This window comes from Megascapheus bottae, chromosome 3 (genome assembly GCF_031878675.1).
Source record: "Megascapheus bottae isolate mThoBot1 chromosome 3, mThoBot2.hap1, whole genome shotgun sequence".
Classification (NCBI taxonomy): Eukaryota; Metazoa; Chordata; class Mammalia; order Rodentia; family Geomyidae; genus Megascapheus; species Megascapheus bottae.
The window spans coordinates 61,246,485-61,264,682 of NC_143511.1; the positions used below are offsets into that span (position 1 = coordinate 61,246,485).

General features: G+C 48.8%; 1 protein-coding gene across 1 annotated transcript; it reads left to right on the forward strand.

Moving 5' to 3' along the window:
- Positions 1 to 6,879: 6,879 nt before the first annotated feature.
- Grhpr (glyoxylate and hydroxypyruvate reductase) lies at positions 6,880 to 17,935 on the forward strand. The gene is made up of 9 exons (XM_090330270.1): positions 6,880 to 7,011; positions 8,811 to 8,941; positions 9,764 to 9,836; positions 10,320 to 10,436; positions 11,605 to 11,693; positions 12,993 to 13,097; positions 13,731 to 13,866; positions 15,627 to 15,757; positions 17,616 to 17,935. The coding sequence occupies exons 1-9, from the start codon at positions 6,929 to 6,931 to the stop codon at positions 17,735 to 17,737; spliced, it is 987 nt and encodes a 328-aa protein (XP_090186396.1). The 5' UTR covers positions 6,880 to 6,928; the 3' UTR covers positions 17,738 to 17,935.
- The last annotated feature ends 263 nt before the right edge of the window (positions 17,936 to 18,198 follow it).

Here is an 18,198-nt window from a genome sequence, read left to right on the forward strand (position 1 = left end):
TACAACTGGCCCATCTGGTAGGTGTTGATGCGAACCTCATCTCTCTGGTCTTCAGTCCTGACATCCGATGTAGAATAAGCATCTCACATATACCAGCAAGCTCCAGGTATAAACGAATTCTTCTGGGAGGATGACAATGGTTTCAAACTGACTCTGCCCCTTACCAGAAGTGTGATGTTGAGCAAGTCACTTCCCCAGTCTATGCCTCTGTTTCTTAATTATGAAACAAGGTTCCTATAGTATACATCATTTTCTTTTTTTCTTTTTTTTCCAGTCCTGGGCTTGAGCTCCAGGCCTGAGCACTGTCCTTATACTTTCTCAAGGCTAGAGCTTTATCACTTGAGCTGCAGCACCACTTCCAGCCTTTTTCTATGTATGTGGTACTGAGGAATTGAACCCGGGTCTTGGTGCATGCTAGACAAGCACTCTACCTCTAGGCCAAACTCCCGGCCCACATAATTTTCTTTTTAATTTGTTTGCAACCATCTTAGGGCTTGAACTCCGGGTATGGGCACTGTCCTTGAAATTTTGTGCTCAAGGTTAGTACTCTACTACTTGAGCCCCTAGCTCTACTTTCAGCTTTTGGCTGGATAATTGGAGTGAAGAGTCTCACAGACTTTCCTTCCCCCACTGGCTTTGAACTGCTATCCTCAGATCTCAGCCTCCTGAGCAGATAGGATTACAGGCATGAGCCACCAACACCTGTCTACTTCATTGGCTTTTTGGGGGGTCCTGCAGGTAAAGTAGCTGGTATGGGTCTCTTCTCATCCTTTGCCACAGTCTAGACTCATCTTCCACTGCCCAGCTCAGCTGCCACTACTTCTCTCCAGACATATGCTCAAACCTCCAACTTCTACCATTTATTCCTCTTATTCTTTCAAGGATACCTTTCTCCTTCCCTGCATCCCCTGGCCCCCAAACTTTACTTTCTTGACCCTCTTTCAAGAAGGCTATTCTCCCGAAGCTTGAAGCCAGCAGCCGAAAACACAGACATGGGGCACGGAAGGGGGCTATTCTGCCCACAGCGATTGCCTTCCCTGCTGCCTTGAAGCTTCAGAAGCACTTTCTCCCCCACTCGGCAGTACATAAAAGTGCCCACTAGGTGATGATAGAACAACAATGTCCCAGCGGGGGAAGCGTCATCTCAGAGACCCACAGAAGAGCAATTGCATCAGCCATGAATGTATTTAACCAATATCTTCAGAGCTCCTGTGTGGTGCCAGATGGTAGGACAGGGGCCTCAGCAAAGCAGCAGGTCCCTGCTCTCAAGGAGTGTGTGTTCTAGTCAGGGGTGGTTGGGCTGCAAGGCTCAAAACCAAATAGAAAAGAAATGGAGGCAAAGGACCATACAGAAATGTAGTAACTGAGAGCCAGACTGCTGAGTGTACATTTCTTCTGGGCTGAGCAGGGTTTGGAACCAAAGTGATACTTTGAACCTAGAGGCTGGCCAAGCTGGTCAAAATAGAAGAGGTGGTGTTTAAAAACTACTTTTTGCTGAAAAGCAGAAACTCCTGACTTGGATCCATAGATCAACTAAGAACAGGATAAAGGCTCGGCGTCCCCACTTGTCTGTTTTCTATCATGTCCTTTGCTCTGAGCCATTCTCTCCTTCAGTCACTTTGCAGCCATCCTGGAATCCAGGAAGGGGCAGACCACCTGCCAGGCAAGGCAGACCAATCCTAAGACCAATGGCCCACCTTTGGCCTCATGATCTGAACATGCCTGTGATTTTAGACTGCCTTAACTGTGTATAGAGTTATGTTAGGAACTCTACCCCTAGTTTGCCCCATTTAATCTAAGGCAAATGTCTGTATCCTCAAAGAAGGATGAAGATTTGATAGGTAGCAGCTAAACAGATCACAGGTTTCAGAGGGGGTGGAATTAAACTTATCTTACAGGTGATCTCAGACCTGAAGGCTAGACCAAGTGACAGGAATTTCTCATCGGTAGCCTCACTAAATATTCAAACCCCAAAGACTAAGACACTCTACTTTCAGTCTGTTGAAAATATATTTGTAACAGAGACTTAAACTGTTTTTGCTGCCACAATTTCACTAAAACTAAGGGGAAAGCCTGGCATCTCTGACTTAATTTTGTCTCTCCACGGGCACTTTGCAATCATTTTGGGTTCCAAAAAAGCAAGGACTGATCAATAGCAACTTCATGACAAGGGATTAAAATGATCCCTACAGAATCAAGCCACGTAAGCCTAACACACACACACACACACACACACACACACACACACACACACACACACACACACAAACACACACACAGGCTGAATGTGGGAGCCAGAAGGATCATCCTATTACAGGAAATCCAGCATAGCTAATCAACCTCAATCGAGCATACTGCAGGAGAAGAATTCAGGCCTCAAATGCAGTGATTTCATTATCAATTGGCAAGTTTATTAAAAAAGAAATATAACAGAAAAAGGAGATGAGATCATATAGGCATGGCATGAGTAGATGATACTTAGTTGATCTTCAGCTGTCTTTAGTGCACAGGCCTGAGCATTAGGTTTAAGTAGAGGAAGAATTAGGGGCATCTAACACAGGGCATCATAGTTTAACAGTGTGTCCAAGTTGGACATTATCTCAGTTTTAGTTCAATTAGGTTCCTGAGAAGTTGTCACCTTTGTTATCATTTGAGGGGAGCATTGATTTTCATGAGAGGATTTCTCAAGTGATTGCAAAAACAAACAAAAAACAAAACAAAACAACAAAAAAAAAACCTGAAGAAAACATCTTAGACCAATGACAAACACAAAATGACACGCAGATGCCAGACTTTTCTCTTGCTTTTAGTTAATTCATGACAGCAAAAATCATTTCAAGTACCTGTTGTAAATATCCTTTCAATAGTCTGAAAGCAGGCTGTCTCTAGGAGTAGCCTCTGGGCTTTGGATACTTTTTGAGATTGCCTATGAAAAAATTCCTATCCATAGGTTCAGTTTACAGAGCAGCAGCTCCCTGTGAGTTGGAGACTTAATTACATTTTAGATTGTCTTTGCATTTTCTTATGGCTCAGGGCCAGCTGCTCCCTACCAATCTCATGAGGATGGGGTTACTCCCCACATGAGATGCCAGCAATAATCTCTTTAGAAAAGCAGAACTGAGATAATGACAAGCCAGGCCACATTTGTAACACAGATTGTAATACTGTACACTTTGACCCCTCTTTCCTAATCCTCCCTCTCGTTAAACCTAAAACTCCTGTCTGTACCCTGAAGATGAAGTTCTGTCTTCCCATGACATCATTTCACATAATAATCTCCTTTTTCTGGCATTTCTTTCCTAATAAACTTTCTGATCACTTTGTTACCTGCCTGGTTTATGCCCCCAGGGAAAATCCTCTGAGCTACCCAGTTTTCACCAGGCTTGAGAAACACCACGAACCATGCTGTATCTGACAGGCCCTGGGCTGTGTTGCATCATGTTCGCTGTGTAGTATGTATCCATGCACTTAGTGGCTTCATGAAGTTTTTTGCTGCCTCATAACTCTGTGTGTCAGGAATGCTGGACCTGCCAGCTCACGGCCACATTTTGAGCCAAGGTACTGGCTGGGAGCCACACTCTGGGCCACGTTTCTTCCAGCCTCACTGGTTGACATAATTTATTTTCTGTGGTCTGAGGCTCTCAGCTCTTAGAGGTTACCTCCTGCTGCCTGTCATGGGCCCCCTCCACCAAATGGCACTTTTGTGTCCTCAAGGCCAGCAAGATGGCTTCTTGCCACTATGGAAACTTTTCAAGGTTCACATGATGACTGAATCAATGGATAGGTCTCTGCTCACAGAAGTGATATCCCACCACAGACCAAAGAGAGGCCATATGCAGGCACTGCTAGCTTGGGGGCTAGCTTAGAATTCCACTCACTAGTTCCATTGATTCACATGATGGCCATTCTTTTTTTTTTTTTTTTTTTTTTTGCCAGTCCTGGGCTTGGGCTCAGCGTTTGAGCATTGTCCCTGGATTTTTTTTCTCAAGGCTAAGGCTCTACCACTTGAGCCACAGCACCACTTCTGGCTTTTTGCTACATATGTGGTACCGAGGAATTGAACCCAGGTCTTCGTGCATGCTAGGCAAGCACTCTACCACTAGGCCAAACTCCCGGCCATGATGGCCATTCTTTTATTTTCGGTTGGTCATGAGGCTTGGACTCTGGGCCTGGGCATTGTCCCTGAGTTCTTCAGCTCAGTGCTACTGCCATACTCCTTGAGCCACAGTACTACTTCCGGTTTTTGATGGTTAATTGGAGATAAGAGTCTCACAGACTTTAGTGCAGGGAGTGGGAGGGGGTCGCTTTGAACCGAGATCCTCAGATCTCAGCTTCCTAAGTAGCTAGATTTACAGGTGTGAGCCACTGAGCCCAGCTGTTTGGTTTTTTGGGGTCTTTTGTTTTTGTTTTTGTCAGTCCTGGGACTTGAACTCAGGGCCTTGTCCTTGGGCTTTCCTCAAGGTTAGTGGTCTACCACTTGAGCCACAGCACCAGTTCTGGCTTTTCTTTTTTTTTTTTTTTCTTTTTTTTGCCAGTCATGGGCTTGAGCTCAGGGCCTGAGCACTGTGCTTGGACTTTCTCAAGGCTAGAGCTCTACCTCTTGAGCCTCAGCACCACTTCTGGCTTTTTTTTTATGTATGTGAAATCGAACTTGGGTCTTCATGCATGCTAGGCAAGCACTCTACCACTAGGCCAAACTTCTGGCCCCAGTTCCGGCTTTTCTATGTATGTGGTATTGAGTAATCGAATCTGGGACTTTGAGTATGCTAGGCAAGCACACTACCACTAGACCGACCCCCTGACCCCGGAATGGGTTTATTTTTAAATTGTGTTTTTATTGTCTTTAAGTAGTTGTATGGAAGGGTTACCATTAACAAATCACTTAATACACACAAATGAGCCTTCATCAATATTGCCCTTTGCATCATTCTCCCTCATCCTGCCCAACCCAATCAGGAATAAATGTGTGTCTCCTCTCCTTGGTCTAGACTCTGTGATTGTTTTACTAAGGTTATCTATTCACGAGGATGAGTAGTTTCAGCCAACAAAGCCCATAGAAGCAGGCCTCTTTTGCTTCTGCAAACCTGTATCATAGGCCATAGGCCTTAGCTGGCTTTGCGATCTGGCTCTGTTCCCACTGTCTCGTGGTTCTTACCAGTGTCAGCTTTATGCTTTGCCTGCAGGGTCGGGGGGGCAAAGTCACGTAAATGCATTAACCTGCTGTGTCCTCTCCTACCTCAGCCTTGTCTGGGGCCTTGGTGAGCTGAAGGAGCTGAGCTCAATGAGTAATGGCACAGAGGCCCAGTTGTATCTGAGTGCCTGGCCTGGGACAGAAAAACATCACTTTAGATCAATGTTAGATATATTTTGTACATTTTTCTACAGTGGCCCAGCAGCTCAGATAAAGGTCAGTGTGTAAAACATTCATTAATGTGTTACTTCAGTGAGGGAGTAGCAGAGCTAAGCTCTAGCAAGGATCCTGATGGCCCAGGAACTTGCTGTGTGGTTCCAGTTGCTAATATCCCCATTCTGTGCAAATCTCAGTCCTGGCCCTTAGGAGATACATGGATTCTGATTTTTTTTTTTAATCTGTGAGAAAAAGACCACTCTATTGTCCCTCTGGAGCAAGTAACTGAACAAGCCTCAGGCAAAAGGGAGGCAAGCAGAAGTGAGGGATAGGGTTGGGGGTCTAGCACTTGTCCTGAGCTGGCTTCAGTTCCGTTAACTGCAGTGTGGTACCCCAGGGTGCTATTTTCCTTGTGTGTGTTAATAAGAGTTGTTATGCTCCAGCTGTGGTGTTGCATTGTTATAAGCCCTGTGTATGATTCATCTCTCAATAAGCCAGGAGATAGATAATATATAATCTCCATCTTGCAAAGGAGGAAACTGAGGCACACACTTCATCAATCTCAGAGCTGAGATGTAGACATAGACAGTTAGATTCTATGGCCTGAGCCCCCACCTTTCTCCTTCACTGCCTCAGAACTCCACGAGCCACTATCAGTACCCAGAGCCCATGTAGACATTGTTTTGTTTGACAATGATAGGACTCACAATGGTGTCATCCTGAGTAGGTCCCTGGAGAAACCTGGGCTTAAGGAGATGTCATGATCTCACCCAGGCCAGACAGCTTGTAGGTGACAGAGCTTGAATTCCCCACTCACCTGACTGTAAATCTGGGTGTCTGTCCATGACTTCATGCTGGGCCCTGCTGCAGCATCAGCAGGTGTCCAGTGAGCCTGGTTCCTTGTGAGATGTTCAAGATCCCATATTCAGTTATGGTTTCATACTGGGAATTGTCCCAGGTACTAAAGGCATCATTCTGGATTTATACTTCATTCATTCCACACTGTCCAGCCTCCTAAGAGTATTCAGAGCGCACCAAGCCCAGAGCCCACTGTGTGACCAGAAGCGTCTGCCTGGCACAGGTGGTCAAGGGCATTCTCCTTTCTGCCCCTCACATCCTGACAACCTATTCCCATGGACACAGACACCCCCCAACACACACACACTCAAGGACTCTCCTCTAGATGTCCCTCCACTCACTCCAATCAATCCCTACGTGGGCATGCCTGCCACGTTCAGAGCCTCTGCTGTAGCAGGGATTCCTGTTTGGTCATGTCAGGTCCCCAACTGTGTCCTCATGAGGGCTAGATGACACACACGGCCGCCTAGGGCACACTCAGCCCTGCCTTCATACCCCACACAGACACTCTGTCACCGGCACTCCCAGCCTTGCCCAGTCCAGTCTCCAGCGGCCCCAAGACCACGCCCCTACACAAAGACTCCGCCCCCCGAGTCCAGAGGTCCCGCCCCATCTGCCCTCGACTCCAGAGGCCACGCCCCTCGCGTCCCGCCGTGGCCACGCCCCCACTTCCGTCGTCCCGGGTCGGTCGGGTGCTGTGGGTGTCCCCAGGCTGCGGATTGGATGAAGCTAGCGAGACAGATGAAGGTGTTCGTCACCCGCAGGATCCCCCCCGAGGGCCGGGCCGCGCTCGCCCAGGCCGCAGAGTAAGCGCCCCGCGTCCCCGCCGCAGTGCGCGCCGTGTCCCCCGCCGGGTCGGGCCGGGTGGAGTCGGGCGGTGCGGGCAGCGGCTGCGGAGCCCTTCTCCCACCCTGCGCCCGGCCGCCCTGGCGAACGCCGCCCCCGACCTCAGGCGCCTCGGCACGAGGCGCGAACTGTGGGGTGCCTCGAGCTGCGCCAGGGCAGGCTGGGGCAAACTTCCCAGGCCCCATTTGTCTGGGGAAGGAAGAGGAAGGGAGTCTGGAGCCTTGGGTTTTGGTCAGAATGGCTGACTGTGCCCAGCCAGGTCGTGCTTGGAATTTTGAGATTGCTTAGAGAACGTTCTCCAGTGTTCAGCTCTCGCCAGCCTCTTGGCATTGGTGTGGGGCACCTCACCTGGCACGGGGCGATTGTCAGACATCCGGGAGGGCAAAGTTTCAGGCTGTTAATTCTTTACCCTGTAAAGGTTGGCTAAACCGGGCAGGAGGGGTCAGAGAGCATGGATGTCACTGACCTGACCGGTGGATGACTGGAGCTTTTGATGACTCTCAATTCAAACGCTTTCTGTGGACCAGCCTCGCCAGAGGCTTCAGAGACATCAACTTGTTTGCTTTTTCTTTTTTCTTTCCTTTCTTCTTTTTCTTTCTTTCTTTTCTTTTTTTTTTTTTTTTGCCAGTCCTGGGGCTTGACCTCAGAGTCTGAGCACTGTCCTTGGGTTTTCCTCAAGGATAGCACTCTACCACTTGAGCCACAGCACCACTTCTAGCTTTTCTATGTATGTAGCACCAAAGAATCGAACCCAGGTCTTTGTGCATGCTAGGCAAACACTCTACCCCTAGGCCAAACTCCCGGCCCAAGACAGAACACTAGCCTTCAGTAAAAAAAAAAAAAAAAGAAAAAAGAAAGAAAGAAACTAAAAGCTAAGGGACAGTGTCCTGGCCCTGAGTTCAAGCTCCAAGACTATCACAAACATAAAAAGTAGAAAAGCAAGCAGAAAGGGGAAAGGCAGAAAGGAGTACTTCTCTCAGGACCCCACAGATGCAACTGGTAGACCAGACTGTTGTACTCACCCTTGTCTTCCCTTGACATTTGCCAGCCATGCACTCTCCTGTCTGTGAAGCCAATTCGAGAGGAACACATAGTATGTTTTAAATTTTGCCCGGCACAATGCAGCTTCTGTGAATATCCTGCTTTGTGCTAAAGGCAGGATGAGAACAACAGAAATAGTACCCAAAAGGTACGGAGCTCCCACTGCTGTAATAACTTATGCCATGCTTATGGTGGCAGCAAGAGTGACCAGGACTGTGCTAGCAGCTGTCTCCTCTCTAAAGGCTGAGAGGAATATCTGGTTTTCACCATTGCAGAGAAGCTCTCCCTAAACCCCTGTGTCTGTTGGCCTTGAGCTTATCTCTCCTGTCAAAGCCTGCAGATGAGATCTTAGTGTTTCATGGACATAGAACAGAAAGAAATGAAGGTAATTTATTGAAACCCAAGTCCTGTCGGATGTAAGACTCCAGCTGGCCTCTTGGAGGCTCCCTGTGACTCTGACAGCATTTTGTGGTGACAATGGCTCTTCCAGACTCTCCTCCTTTCCACTCAGGCTGTGCTCTGGAACCTCTCAGCTCTTTTCCTCTTCCTCTGCTCCGTAATATCCATCCAGCATTTGTCTCTGGACAGTTCTGTAGCCACCTGTATACCTGAATCTCCTCAGTCAGGCCATGACAAACAGAAGGCCATGCTGGCTCTGAGAGAGCTGGGTGTCTGCGGGGCTTCCCTGCATTCCCTCAGTGGCTTTCCTTCCCTCCAGCTGTGAGGTGGAGCAGTGGGATTCTGATGAGCCCATCCCCAGCAAGGAGCTAGAGCGAGGGGTGGCAGGAGCCCATGGCCTGCTCTGCCTTCTCTCTGACCGTGTGGACAAAAAGCTTCTGGACGCTGCAGGTGTGTGCTGGGCAGCCTGGGCGGGATTCTGAGGAGGTCTTCACCCTTGCGTGGGTCTACAATGCTTTCCTTGCCTTCTGAACCGTCAGAAGGCACATCCTGAAGTACTGGGCGGGAGTTGCCCCTTCTTGCTATGAGTCCCTGGGAGAGACTCTGGAAGGGTGAAGAGTTCAGTGTGGACCAGGGATGTTGGGGGTGGGGATACTCTGGTGCCCTCCTGCCCTGCCACAGCCTTGTTCTGTGATTTTGAGCAAAACACTGCCCCTGGCGAGCTCCTTGTGCGGCTAGAGAGACCATCCAGCTCAGTGCCCACAGCAGCAGACACCCAGTGTGTGTTTGCAGGGCTCCACCCACAGCTCCTGGCTCTGAAGTAGAGTGATCATCACTCTGTAAGTTGTATTGGAACAGTTTGGAGAAAAGTTCTGTAACTAAGGGATAGGAGTACTGATTATAAGTCAGTGATGAGCCATGCCAAACCCTGAGCTGGGTCTGGAGGCTTTCAGGGAAGGAGGAAGTATGAACAGGTAAGGTCCACGGGGAGGCCCCAGATGGGATCAGAGGAGACCCACGACAACCAGTAGGTAAAGGAGGCGAGGCTTGGTGTCTGAGGCTCTAAGGGAACCCCTGACTCTGCTGTGATTGGCCAGGATACCTAACCTCCCTGAGCCACCATGGCTGTAGCTGGCAGAGGCTGTTCAGAGTTTTAGCCAAGGACTAAAGGTGCCAGCCTTTCTTCCTGATCTATGAACAGTAATGAACTGGTGTCCCAAGTGCATGATTTCAAATTCTACCAGGGAAGATAATGCATTTTCTGTACAACAGGAGCACACCTCAAAGTCATCAGCACCCTGTCTGTGGGCGTCGACCACTTGGCATTGGATGAAATCAAGAAGCGGTAAATGCAACTCGAGCTTTGGACAGGGCCAGGGATGAAGGTGGCTACTGGAGAGCAGGCCAGAGGACCTGACAGCTTGTTCTCACTGCATATCTCGCAGTGAGAAAGGCAGAGTGACTGATGGTCAGACTTGTCCATGCATGCATAAGCCAGTTAAGCCCAGAAGGTCAGGACAGTGCGTACCCTCTGTCTCTATCGCCCTTCGCTTATCCCCACAACACCCTTGGAAATAGAAAGGAAAATGTTACTAATGCACTCTGCCAAGAGGAAATTTTAGAAGAATAAGTGATTACTTGAACCCCAATCTCCCATCATTATATCTTTCCCAAATGGAGGTAATCGAAGAAAGCAGTCCTTGGTGCCAATTTATGGTTCTGAGAGCTTCCTGACAGGCAGAGTAAAAGACACATTAGGAAATGACCAGCAGTAGACATTGTTAAAGGTGCAAGAGGCTGATGTTAACCCTACGTGTTTGATTCCCAGTGGGATCCGGGTAGGTTACACTCCAGATGTCCTGACAGATGCCACAGCAGAACTTGCTGTTTCCCTGCTACTCACCACCTGCCGCCGGTTGCCAGAGGCCATGGAAGAAGTGAAGAAGTGAGTGGTAACATCTCTCAGGAGAACCATCTCTGCCCAACGTATAGGGCCTGTGAACCAGAGTCAGCCTGGTCTGGGTGTGTTCTCTGTCCTCAGTGTGTGCCACCGAGTAGACACAGCTAAAATAAACCACAAGGCAAAGGTTCAGTAACAGAGCAGAAAGGAGCTCATGAGAGATGAGAAGAAACTGACACATTTTGCTGGTTGGAGGCTTCACAGAAGAAGTAGCAGGGGCATGGTCTTTTGTACCAAACATGATGCTGAGTACCCAGGATGCCTCGCGCAGCAAGCCCGGAAGGCTAGAGGCTGCTTTGAAAGCCACACCTGCCCTGGGCACACTGTGTTAATTGCCTAAAGAAGCAAACTTGTTCCTAGCTACTCAGGAGGCTGAGATCTGAGGATCATAGTTCAAATACAGGCTGGGCAAGAAAGTCCATGAGACTCTTATTTCCAATCAGTCATCGACAAAGCCAGATTGGGCTGTGGCTCAAGTGGTAGAGTGCCAGACTTGAATTAAAAAGCCCAAGGACAACACCCAGGACCTGAGTTCAAGCGAGTGCCAGTATAATAAAAGAGTTATGTGGTCTGGCCAAGGGCTGTAGAGTTGGGGCTGGCACTCAGGAATCAGTGGGTAGCCATGGCAGATGCAGCCCTCCTGAGTCCAGGCTCTGCATGGGGCAGAGGCAGACTCCACAGTGTTAAATGCCCTGTTCACCATCCCATCTAGACGGTTGGCACCTTGTTTAACAGAGACTCAAACTTCACTTAGGGCAAAGGGCAGGACTTGTGGCTTTTTCTTGTTACTTTGTAACAAGGGAATTATTCCAGATTCCCATGCCCCAGGTTTACAGCCTTTGGCTTCAAGTTCCCCAGCTCAGGTCACGTTCCTCAGGCAGGTCACGTTTCCTGGCCTCAATTTCCCCATCTGTAAAATGGTGTGAGATCCCCATAGCCCCCTGATTCTGTGCCTCAGATAAGTTCAAAGGAGGCATCACCGCTGTGTAATAACAGAACAAAGTAGCTGGGGGCATCGTTTATGCCACTTACAGCCTTTTGACCAAGAGATGGGTTTAGACGTTGGATCACAAGCCAGGGGTGCTGGGTATGTAGGCCTCTGTGATTTCTCATCTTTGCTAAAGCTGCTCACCACTCCCCCCAACCCCCACAGTGGTGGCTGGACCTCCTGGAAGCCCCTGTGGATGTGTGGCTATGGACTCACGCAGAGCACTGTCGGCATTGTGGGGCTGGGGCGCATAGGTGAGCTCCCCCTTCCCCATCTCCCTCCTCCACCCCACCATCTCTCAGTGCTCTTGGCTTGGTTTGGGTTCTCTGGTAATGTGAACTGAAATGCTGAATGCGCTTTGGAGAGGCTGTCTGAGAAGGACCACTTTGTAAAACGCACATGCAAAGGAATAAATATATAAAACCAGGAATCTCTAAGAACTCACTCGATGTCAGGCAAAAGTTGTTGAGCACTGGGTTCCTTAGAATATCAGTTCTCTAAAGAACAGAACAAGGGCCTGGTGCTGGTGCCTTTCGCCTGTAATCCTAACTACTCAGGAGGCTGAGATCTGAGGATCAAGGTTCAAAGCCAGCTTGAGCAAGAAAGTTCATGAGATTTACCTACAGTTAACCACCAAAAAGTAGGAAGTGGGGTTATGGGTCAAGTGATAGAGCACTAGTCTTGAGCAAAAAGCTCAGAGACAGGCCCTAAATTTAAGCCCCAGGACTGGCACCAAATTAACAAAACAAAGAACAGAGCAAGACCATAGACACTGGACTGGACCTTGAAGTGTAGCTCACTGTGGAGAGCCCAATCTTACAGGCAAGGCTCTTCAAAGGCATTGAATTGTGAAGCCTTCGTATAGAAAGAGGCCCTACCATTCTGCCAACACAGCAGAGTCAGTTCTCTTCCAGTGGCCAGCTCTGGAGAAATCTGTGCAGGAAGGCCTGTGGTCAGCCAAGCAGCTGCCTATGGTGCACTGCCATCCTCTGAGTGCCAGCTGAGGGCCGTGGGCCGTGCACAGGACATGTGGATAACCTGTCTGGACAGGCAGCAGTCTGCCTGTCTGAACTGGAGACAGTTGCTTAGAGGAGTTCACCCACACTGGGTTTTGTTCTAAGTCTGAGAATCCCGTTGTCCAAGTGTGAAAAGCTCTTGTAGGTTTGGAGCAGATTGGAAGTTGGACAATGCCACCATTAGGTCTAGGACTGCATAAACGGAAGCAGAGGGTCCTGAAGAAAGGAGGGAACACCTTGACCCAGCCACATATGTAGGGATGCCACATCCAGCCCATGGAGGTTAGCAATGGTGGCTGGGATCGTGTGAAGACACTGAGCCAGGCCAGCCAGAAGAGGAGCTGTGGCATTGTCTCCAGATTCCTGAGGGCTGCGGGTTGGCTAGAGCCTGATCACCCTGGGCTCCACGTGGAGGAGACAAGATGTGTTCATGGGGACAGTGCTGCCATCCAGGAAATGCTGTCCTGGAGCTGTTGGGGGCTGCTCTCCTCTTCTAAAGGCTGAGAACAAGCCATGATTCTGACTCCTTGCCTCTAGGCCAGGCCATTGCTCGGAGATTGAAACCATTTGGTGTCCAGAGGTTCCTGTACACAGGACGTCATCCCAAGACTCAAGAAGCGGCGGAATTCCAGGCAGAGTTTGGTAAGTAAAACCTTGCTTTCCATGGATTCTTTGGGGGAGTCTGCCTTAAATGGTGGCATTTGCAGGTGGAATGTGGGAGCTCCAGGTGACTGGGATCTGCTGTGCCCTAAAAGGTGCTATCTTATCTGGTGTTATCACCAGTCTGCTTAAGGGAGTACAGGCATTTGCTCAGTGTGTTGGCAGAGTGCAGGGATGTGCAGAGTTGAGTCCTGCCTGTGTATGAGCCTTGATCCAGGAAGATCCACGCCCTGGGAGTTACATGAAGTGATGAAGGGCAGAGGGAGGCTGGATCTTATCATTTCTTCCCATCAGCACATCCAGCACTGAAGGAGGTGAAAGCAAGAATGGTCGAGATCATAGATCCTTGAAAAACCTCCTGCCCCTTCTCACCTTGATTTCTCCATCTGCTAAACCAAGGAGCCTGGAGATAATGCGGTACACCAGGATCCCACGAATGGCTGCTGGCTTTGTGTAGTCATTAGAGGTATACAAGTAGAGAGACCAGCAGAGAAAGCATCTTGTGAGTTTCTGTTAGGCGGGGCTGGAGTGCCATCACCATTTTGTTCGACTCCACTATCTTGCTGTCTCTCGCTAGGATTCAGCCTCTGCTGAAGCCCTGTTCTTCCCCCTCAGTGTCTGCCCCCCAGCTGGCTGCTGAGTCTGACTTTGTTGTGGTATCCTGCTCCTTAACACCTGCCACCAAGGGGCTCTGCAACAAGGACTTCTTCCAGAAGATGAAGAAGACAGCTGTGTTTGTCAACATCAGCAGGTAGCCTAGGGCCACTGAACATCCCTGAAGGTCTGTCCCCACCCCTATGAGCCAAGGTTTTCTTCTCTGAGGGTTGTTGATGAGACCTCAGGCTGAGCTAAGTCTCTGTAACCAAGGGAGGCTGGGAATCAGTTCTTCACAAGGCCTTCTGTGTATTTGAGATGTTGACCATTCTTTAACCTCTTCCTGTTGGTACCTTTGAACCTTTCTGTTGTTGTTGAGACAGGATCTTGCTATGGAATCCAGGCTGGCCTTGAACTTGCTGTGTAATACAGACTGGCCTCAAACTTGAGGTCTTCCTGTCTCCACTTTCCAAGTATTGGGGTTACAGATGTGTGCCATCACACCTGGCCCCACTGAAACCTTTTAAATCAGTTTGGAGTTGAGGTTTAGAAATGGTCACCCTGAGAGTTCCTAAAGCACCTATAATTACCAATGATGAGCTACAAAGGAGTACTGAGGGTGGGGTTGGTGAGAATGACAGGAACACAGGGCTCGAGCTGATGGCAGCTCTACCTCCCGTGTACTAGAGTCCTGCACTGTAAATTCTTTATTACACATGTTTATTTATTTGGTGTCCAATATGAAGTCTCTGGTATTTTTTTTTTTGTTTTTTTTTTTGTTTTTTTTTTGCCAGTCCTGGGCTTGAGCTCAGGACCTGAGCACTGTCCTTGGACTTTCTCAAGGCTAGAGCTCTACCACTTGAGCCTCAGCACCACTTCTGGCTTTTTCTATATATGTGGTACCAAGGAATCGAACCTGGGTCTTCGTGCATGCTAGGCAAGCACTTTAACCACTAGGCCAAATTCCCTGCCTGAAGTCTCTGTTTTTTGTGGGTTTTTTTGCTGTTGTTTTTTGTTTTTGATTTTGCCAGTCCTGGGGTGTGAACTCAGGGCCTGAACACTGTCTCTGGGCTTTCCTCAAGGCTAGGGCTCTACCACTTGAGCCACAGCACCACTTCTGGTTTTTCTATGTATGTGGTACCAAAGAATCAAACCTGGGTCTTTGTGCATGCTAGGCAAGCACTCTACACTAGGCCAAACTCCCGGCCCCAGTTTTTCTGTTTTTGTTTTTTTTCTGCTAGTCACTGCGCTTGAACTCGGAGCCTGGGTGCTGTTACTTAGGTTTCTTGCTCAAAGCTAGTGCTCTACCACTTGAGCCATAGCCCCACCTTCAGCTTTTTTGGTGGTTAAATGGAGATTAGAGTCTTACTGACTTTCCTGCCAATCTGGCTTCAAACTTGGAATCATAATCCTCAGGTCTCAGCCTCCTGAGTAGCTAGGATTGCAGGTGTGAGCCACCAGCAGCTGGCTGAGAATCACTAGACACTTAGGTGTTTACTGGTTTCCCTGCCAGTCAGGTCCCTGATAGTATGTCGTCATTCTCAGGGGTGGGTGGCAGTGGGTGTCTAGAGGCCAGCCCAGGTATTTGTATGGAGTCCAACACAAATGCAACTTGTAGGCTCTGTTTCTGCTGTAGTGTATGTCAGTAAGTTTTATTCCTCCCAGCATTCCCGGGAGGTCAGTGGGAATTTCCCTGTGTTACAGAGGAGACTAAAGTCCATTGTGACCCTTGTCAAGGTTCACACAGTTAGCCGATAGCAGGGCTAGGGCTCTTGAGTATGTAACTCTCCAGGTTTCCTGTAGCACATTCTTAGATTTGCCGCTTTAAAATCAGTGCCCAGTGCTAGGTGGGTTGTTGTCTAGAACAAAAAACCCTGGGTAGAGGGCACCCATGTTGCATTGCGTGGTCATTTCCAGGGGAGATGTTGTCAACCAGGATGACCTGTACCAGGCCTTAGCCAGTGGCCAGATTGCAGCTGCTGGACTAGATGTGACAACCCCTGAACCACTGCCCACAAACCATCCCCTGCTGAGTCTCAAGAACTGTGGTAAGAGCCATGTGTTCCCAGCGCAGATGCCTGTCCTGCAGACTTGGGTGGAGAGGTGGTCCTGGGCTGTGTGGAGCCAGTGTGAGTGGTGTTAAACACACACACACACACACACGAGGTCTGTGAATTGTTTAGGCTATTAGTGACCCGAGGGACCCTTCTGAGCATACTCCATTGGGTCTTTGTCTCCAAAAAAGTAGATCATAGAGGAAGAGGAAGCTGGTCACTTTTCCTACAAGGGTAGAACAACTGGAGAAACTTCATTACTATCAATGCCTAGTATCAGTGTCTGAGAAAAGAAGCCATGACACCACCAGTTTTCGGATGTTTTTTTCTCAGCAATAAAACCCTCTTCTGTTTTGTGGGTAGGAGCAGGGCCTCTGTTCATCAGTGTGGTGAGCTGGTGGCTAGCCCCTTTTGCTGGCCTGACTGCCCATCTGACCTCTGTCACCAGTCGCAGCAGTTTCTGAGGTGGCTGTAGAATCCAGTGTGGGCTTTCTAACATTTGGCTCACCAGCTAGTCAGTACCCCCACAGAGCTGTGAGTTTGAGCTATGGTGGCTCCCCATTCTTCTCTGCACTGTGACAGTTCCACTCTTCCCATGCTACCTTAATCGTAGGAGTGTGAGATGCTTCTGGCCATTGCTATTTAAGAGTACTAGCTCTCATACTTCCAGTTTGAGTCCTTGAGAGACTGAGCTACTCCGTCACTGGGCTGGATCCCTTATGTTTCTGCTTTAGTAGGTTTGGGCTTGGACCTGAGACTGTGCATCCAACTGGCTCTCACGTGACTGGTTTTGCTGGCAGCTCTGGGACCAGTCTTGGTACTTACCTTTCTGCCTCTTCAGTTGTGTTAACTTTCTACATGGTGCAGTGTGTGTGTGCGTGGTGAACCACAATTCTCAGATCTCAGCCTCCTGAGTAGCTAGGATAATAGGTGTGAGCCACCAGCACCTCGCTTGACTAGTAATTCTTTACATATTAACGTTTCTGCCTCTGCTCACCATGAGTCAGAGCTGTGGATCACCCTTTTACATTCTGGCATGGAAAACCAAGCAGGTAACTTTGCTGCCTGCCCAGTGAAGGCGTCCATTATTGCAGCCCGCCAACTCTTCTGTCCTACCTACCTCCAGCCTGCCTGGAGCAAGCAGGCTGTGATGTTAGGGCTGCTGCCTGCAACTGGGAAAAATGTCTCATTTTCCCAAGCCTGGAGCTAGTTTATTGTGCAGGTACTATTTCAAAAGGCAGCTCTTTGGGGACAAGTGACCTCTCCTGTTTGACTTCACTGTTCTGCAGGGTATGCCATCTAGTAATTTTTTTTGGCAGTCCTGGGGCTTGAACTCAAGGCCTACTGTCCTTGGGTTTTCTCAAGGCTGGTGCCTTACCACTTGAGCCACAGTACCACTTGTTTTTGTTTTTTGTGGGTCATGGGGCTTAACCTCGTCCTGGGCACTGACCCTTAGCTCTTGACTTCAAGGCTACTGCTCAACCCTTGAGCCAAGCCCCACTTTCCATTTTCTAGAGGTTAACTGGAGATAAGAGTCTCAGGCCCCGGGCTGGCTTTGAACCTTGATCCTCAGATCTCAGCCTCCTGAGTAGCTAGGATTATAGGCATGAGCCACTGCACCTGGCCCACTTCTGTTTATTTCTGTGTATGTGTTCTATTTGTGTGGGTCTCAGTAGCCTGCTGTCCCTTTATTGTTACCCTGAGCCCCAGTCCTAGAGGTGGTATGACAGATGAGGGGAAACAGAGGCACACCGGGGTGAGCTCCATTGTCTTCCTTACTGGCAAACTCAATTATGAGAGAAGCGAGCTTAGAGTCTTGAACGATTATCAACTGCCTCTCTCTCCTTTCCAGTGATTCTGCCCCACATTGGCAGTGCCACCTACAAAACTCGCAATACCATGTCCTTGTTGGCAGCTAACAACTTGCTGGCTGGCCTGAGAGGTGAACCAATGCCCAGTGAATTCAAGCTGTAGCCAAACAGGGGAAAAGGTATAAGAGACCCAGAGCTCTGGGTTCTGCCAGATACTCCAGGCTGGATTTGGAAAGCCAGGGGAAGCCTGAGAGTAGTCTGCAGAAGACGACCAGTGCTGGTAGAAATACTTGCCACATTTATGGATGTACACATCTGTGCCCAAAGTCTACAACTATCATTAAACAATTTTATGACATTGTCTCAGCTTGTTACTGTGGGAGCTACAAAAAGACTGTCTGCTTATTTGGTGTTCAATGTTGTTAGGCTCTGCTGCCCACCTCAGGTGTTTTAATATTTAGACCTTGTCCAGATTCCTGCTCTCATCTCTTTATCAAGGATGGGACAAACATAGCCCAGTTAACTCTAGCATTTGATCATCACAATACCTAGACCATCAGAAAAATTAGAGCCACATAGCAAAGGAGAATTGGAATAAAGGACTACAGGAGGTCAACACAGTTT